At 36.3% G+C, this 6,306-nt stretch overlaps 1 protein-coding gene across 1 annotated transcript in view; it reads right to left on the bottom strand.

Moving 5' to 3' along the window:
- Window positions 1–691: 691 nt before the first annotated feature.
- Window positions 692–6,306, bottom strand: part of Ccdc102b (coiled-coil domain containing 102B) — an 83,199-nt gene continuing 77,584 nt past the window's right edge. Inside the window, exon 5 of the mRNA XM_045135098.1 lies at window positions 692–1,821. Within this exon, the coding sequence (XP_044991033.1) occupies window positions 1,772–1,821 (50 nt within the window). The 3' untranslated portion in view covers window positions 692–1,771. The remainder of the gene's footprint in view (window positions 1,822–6,306) is intronic.

Below are 6,306 nucleotides of genomic sequence, written 5' to 3'. Positions count from 1 at the left end.
TATTCATATATATACATATATATATATATATATATATATTCATTTTCTTCTACTAACAATATTGTTGGTTTCAAACCAATATATCTTAGTACATGTACTTCAGTTATGTAACATGGTGTCATAGGATATATATACATATATATATAATATCATAGAATATACATGTGTGTATATATACATATATTTTACATATATATGTGTGTGTGTGTGTGTGTGTGTGTGTGTGTGTGTGTCATAGGATATCACTGTAAAAGGAACATTTTATGACTGGAGATAGCTTAGCAGCAGTTAAGGCAGTTTCCTATGAAGCCTAAGGACCCATTTTCAACTTCCTCAGATCCCACATAAGCCAGACACACAAGGTGGTACATGTGTCTGGAGTTTGATTGCAGTGGCTGGAGGACCTGGAGCACCAAATATTTCTCTTTCTTTCTCTCTCTCTCTCTCTCCCTCTCTCTCTCTCTCTCTCTCTCTCTCACTCTCTAATAAACAAGAACATTTAACCACAGTACCTATATTGTACATTAGATTAGTAAACTTGCTTATCTTACATACCTACTTATATACTAATAAATCTTATAACTTAAACTTTCTCATTTCATCCTCCATCCCTAACCCTTAGCAAACACACATTTGATCACTTTGAGATTTCATACATGAATGAGATCATTCAGTGTTTTTGTTCCTCTAGTTTATTTTATGTAGTATAATTTTTTTTTTTCCATTTTCATCCATTTTGGGAATAAGTAAGATTTTGTTCTATTTAGGACTGAGTAACATTTTATATATGTCCAATAGTTTATTAATCCATGCATTCATTGATATACACTTAAGTTCTTTCCATATCTTAGCTATTGTGTATAGATCTATAATAATCACAGTTGCACATATATATTTACATCTTAGTTTCATTTCTTTTGCATGTGTGTGTCTGTACATGTGTGTGCACAAACACAGAGGGTCCTTGGATAGCTCAAGTTTTGCTTTCTTTCCAAGTGGATGCAACAATACATATTCCTTCCCTTCCACAGTGTGTGTGAATTTCCTTGTCTTTATATACTATTAGTATTGTTATTTCCCACTAAAAATGTGTTAATTCTGTTGCTTAGCTAAAATTTTCTTTGTCCATATTAAAACCTTTCTTCAACTTTCAAACTTAGATACCAGTTTATACTTAAGAGTGAATTAAGGTGATTAGAATTTCAGGACACAGGGAGTAGGAGATGGCCAGTCAATGGGCTGATGAGATGAACCTGCTAATGTCACTAAATACTTTCCGCTAGAAGGATAGTGTTCCTACAGAGGATGGGCCTCATCCTTGTGTCCTATAAGTATAATGCATGTCAGTGACTAACTCACACCATCTTTTCCCATGTTACAGGTACTATATCATATTTGTATTTTCTAGAAACATGTTTTTCTTAATGTATTAGTATTTTTTATGGTAGGGTTTTACTCTAACCCAAGCTGACCTGGAATTAACTATGTAGTCACTGGGTAGCCTCAAACTCACAGTGATCCTCCTATTTCTGCCTCCTGAGTGCTGGGATTAAAGGTGTGAACCACCACATCCAGCTCAAGGTATTAACTTTGAGATATATATAAATATATATGTATATATATATATATTCCTTTTGGAATTGATGTTTGTCCTTATATGATATTACATCATCACTTTATCAAAGACCACATATTCGGTTTGAACACTCCAACACCTTAGTTGCACAAGCTTTTCTTCAGTTGAGAAACCTTGCATTAGTTTCCCAAGACACTAATCTTCTGGCTTTTCTTCATTGTGTGTTGTGCATCCTTGCGGGCCACCTGTGGGAAATAAAGAGAAGTTTCTATGTGTGAAAAGCTTCCTCCACGTCCCTTCACCCAGTGCTCTTTGTCTGCACTCATTTTGGGCAGATGTAAAAAATTGATCTTCCTCTTGGCTTCTCTTGTAAATATGGCAATGCCTTTTGTTGTGTTTTCATGACTAATAAGTAGTTTCATGTCCTAGATAAAGAGAAATCCCCTAAAATAAAAATATATTCTTGAAATAATGGTTATATTCTGGGTTTATCAAGGAAATAAACAGAAAAATGGATTAAATGTGTCATTCCATCAATCAACTTATATCAAGCATTACCACAAAACATTCTGGAGGGTAGAAATAAATCAACAGTCAGAGCATAAAATACTCAATCTCCTCAATCTCCTCGAATACGTGACTTGATGTGCAAAAAGCAGCACCGGGATGCTGTCATAACTCCTCCGTGGATTTGGTCATGTCCTGCCATCACTACAGGCTTAAAGGAAAAGAAAACTATTTTATGTCAAACTTGCTAAAAACAGGGCAAAATTCACGGAAGAGCGTCACTGGGTATTTTGATCCCTCTCACATTCTATTGTATTTTTCTGTGCTACAGAACATGAATTCATAGGATCTGTCTCTCACTACTTGTTTATTTACATTTTTACTCAAATTGCTCTAAGCTAAATTTCCTAAAGTGCGTGTTCAATGACTACTGTTGGCATGCAATTCAACATTTCCTGTTTAGGACATTTGATGACTTTAAGTTTTTTCCAGGCTAGAGAGATGGATTAGGGGTTAAGGCACTTATCTGTATAGCCAAAGGACACAAGTTCGATTCCCCAGTACCCCTATAAAGCTAGATGCACAAGGTGGCACATGTGTCTGGAGTTTGTTTGCAGTAGCTAGAGGTCCTGGTATGCCCATAGTCTCCATAGTCTCTCTCTCTCTGTCTGTCTCATATATATATATGTATCCAAAACATTGGGTACCTGCAAGAGCTAAAATGGTATGAGCCTATTGCTGAAGACACCACAGGCCACCCAGTGATTATACTGGAGCTGAGAGGGAATTTAGTTCCCGCCCCGCTAGCCCTCATAGCGCTGAAAAATGCTTTGAGAGTAGCTGGAGAGCAACAGTTGCCGACTGAGTGATTAAGCAGAAGACCCTGGCTGTTACAAAATCAACCAGCCGAGCAAAAAGTACACACTTGTGCAATAGTGGCACTCAGCTGATGCTCAGGGATTGGCCATGAGACCTGCTCAGTGGAAAGGATCTCATATCTGGTTCTGAGGACCAAGCCATATTCCCTAGAACAGGAATTAAATAAGCTTCAGAGGGAACTTCCACTGCTCTGTCACCAAGAATGGATATACACTTATATGTCTTTGTAATGACTAGACTTATCCCCTTTTATTAAAACTGTTCCCAATCTTAGACACCATGTTTCCCCATGTCTGCAGAGACTTAATGAGGCCTCTTGATCCCCACAATAAATACCAATAAGCCAACTGAAGACCCTCAGAAGAATTTTGGTGGGGAAGTTGGGGGTTTATGTGTGCAGTCTTTTTATAACAAAATCAATATTTAAAAAAAAAAATCTGACATTGTAATGATATAACCCCTTCAGAAAATGTCATGAACACTTGTCTTGTAAAAAATAAATAGCCAGGTGTGGTGGCTCATGCCTTCAATCCCAACACTTGTGAGGTAGAGGTAAGGGGATCACCATGAGTTCAAAACCAGCCTGAGACTATGTAGTGAATTCCTGACCAGCCTGGGCTAGATCGAGACCCTAAAAAAACAAAAATAAATAAATAAACAATAAAACTGTTGTTTATTGCTATTAAAATAAAAAAAATTTGAGGGCTCACAAAATTGCTCAGGAGTTAAGGGCATTCCTATTCAAGTATGAGGTGCTGAAGGGACCTGAAACTGCACAAGTTCTAATATCCAGAACCCACATAAACATCTGAGCATGCAACGTAGACCTATAACCCCAATCCCACATAGGAGAGCAAGGACTGGGGAATTGTCCTGACTCACAAAAAAAAAAAAAAAAAAAAAAAAAAAAATCTGTTATTAGTAAGAGACTCAAGCTTAAAATAAGAATGGGTAGAAGAGTAATGGAGCCAGACACCTGAAGTTTGTTCTGGCCACCACAGGCTATTTCCCCCTTACTTCAGGCAAGTGTGTAGGCTGCCACAGGGCACACACATGTGCACATACCACACACACACACACACACACACAGAGAGAGAGAGAGAGAACACCAACAAAAAATAATAAAACAGTTTAGAAAATTATATTCTTATAGTCACATTTTAGAACGTTATCTATCCACATTGTATTTAAAGACATATCATTGACAGTGGATGCTAGCCATGAAGAAAGAGAATGAAATGGCCCTCTAAAGCAATGCTGCACTGATTACAAGGTTAAACCAAATTGTATTAATTTTAAATAGTGTTAAATTTAAATATTAATGTAATAATACTAAAGTTAAATATATCCTCCTCAGTTGGCACAAAAAGAGCAAGGCACTGTCTTCACATGCAAAGCCCATGTCACACTGAAAGTAGGTCAATAAAGTACCATTTTAACAAAACTAGCACAAATCAGGGACTTTTTTTTTTTCTGTGATGTGCCTTTTGTCTTTCAAACTGTCTCCTTTATTGACAATTTTTCTCCATGTACACAATGCATTTTGATCACATCCCTCTCCCATTACCTCCATTTGGCCTCCAATTCTATCTCCCTTCACCCTTTTCCACTGAACCACCTTCTTCATTCTAACAAATTCTTCAATTTTGATGTCATTTTTCCCCCATCACCACCATCCATTACAATGTTTTCACAGACCTAATATAATGCAAGTCTTGTGAAGTAATGACAGTTGCTGTGAGGTCATGAATGAAGTGGCCACCACATGTCCAAAGAAAGTTTTTCAAAGCAATCCTCTTTTTTTTTCTTTTAAAGTTTTTCGAGGTACCTCTGCCTCAGGAGTACTGGGATAGAAGGTATGCCTCACCTTGCCCGGCTCCTTGTACTCTTTTTTATGTCCCATTTCCATCTCCCTCCTCTCTACAGATGCTTTCTATCTGAGTGAAATCAGTTGTTTTCAAATTCCATTCAAAATCAATCTTTAATTATTTTATCAATGAGACCAAGTATTCCCATGGGAGAGGCTCAAGGTCCTGAGTCTTGGCGTCCTTAGTAAACTATATCTACATTATCTTGTTTTGTTTAGTTTTGCCTAGTAGTCTAGCAAACAAAATTAATGTTACCCAAAATGTAAAAACAGAAAAGTTAAATTCAAAATAGGAAGATGGGGCTGGAGAGATGGCTCAGAAATTAAGATGCTTGCCTGCAAAGACAAAGGATCCTGGTTTGATTCTCCAGTAACTACATAAAGCCAGATGCACAAGGTGGCACATGCATCTGGAGTTTGTTTGCAGCAGCTAGAGAACTTGGAATGCCCATTTTTCTCTCTCTCTTTAAATAAATAAGAAAATTTTTAAAATGGATACTTAAATTTTCAATTTTTTGATGATGGAAAACATAGTGCTCAAGATAGGGAGGCTTAAATCTATTTTTTATATTTATCCTTGGGCATGTTATTTTTTGGTTTAGCTACATTATCTAAACATATATATGATTATTATAAATATATATACATATACAATATGCTACTGTATTTCATTTATATTATTTATAATATATGGAAACATAATTGTGAATTCTTCAGGGATCTCAAGAGAAATAGAACGTGCAGGATTGTATGTGCTGATAGAGGAAGGAAAAGATAGAGAAATGGATGAAGAAGAGCTGGAGAAAAATTAAGGGATGTACTTACAGAGGGTAAAATCTATCTTTTCAGCCGGCAAGCTCAGGACTAAATCATAACTTTTGTTCAATACAAGTCTCAAGGCTAAAGGAGATTTGCATTCTGTCTACAGCCCATTTCTTAACCTTTCTGTTCTATTCAGATGTTCACCTGGTTCATGAGGTTCCCTTGCTCAGTGATGGTTATCTCTTCTACTTACCTCACCAATTCAGATGCTTATTGCCCAGCACCACTCTTAGAGACACACCCAGGATAATGAGAACTAGAATGCCTGAGTGCTCTACATCCCAGCCAAGATGGCAAGTAAAATTAACCATCATACTACTTGATAATACTGCCCACTGTGGTAAATGAAATCTAATGTATTAGCTAATTAAAAGACAGAGTCTATTAGTTCACAAATATTGGCCTTAAGTAATTACATAAGTCAATATGAAATAAAATAAAGGCATTTCATGGAGATAACCCTCTCATTACTTGTCAGTATTTAAGTCGCTAAAGCAAACATGTTTCTATTAAAAAGGGTTTTCTAATTTGTTCTTCATTTTTTTTCTATGTATTCCTGCTCACCTTCAATGACACGCTTCTACAACTAGTTGGCATATATTAAAATAATAATTGCCTTTAGGAACCATCTGATTCATTTTTTTTTTTTTGTAAA

Source organism: Jaculus jaculus, chromosome 15 (genome assembly GCF_020740685.1).
Source record: "Jaculus jaculus isolate mJacJac1 chromosome 15, mJacJac1.mat.Y.cur, whole genome shotgun sequence".
In the NCBI taxonomy this organism is placed as follows: domain Eukaryota; kingdom Metazoa; phylum Chordata; class Mammalia; order Rodentia; family Dipodidae; genus Jaculus; species Jaculus jaculus.
Note: the sequence above shows the minus strand (reverse complement) of the source record. Positions and strands in the feature narration are given on the sequence as shown.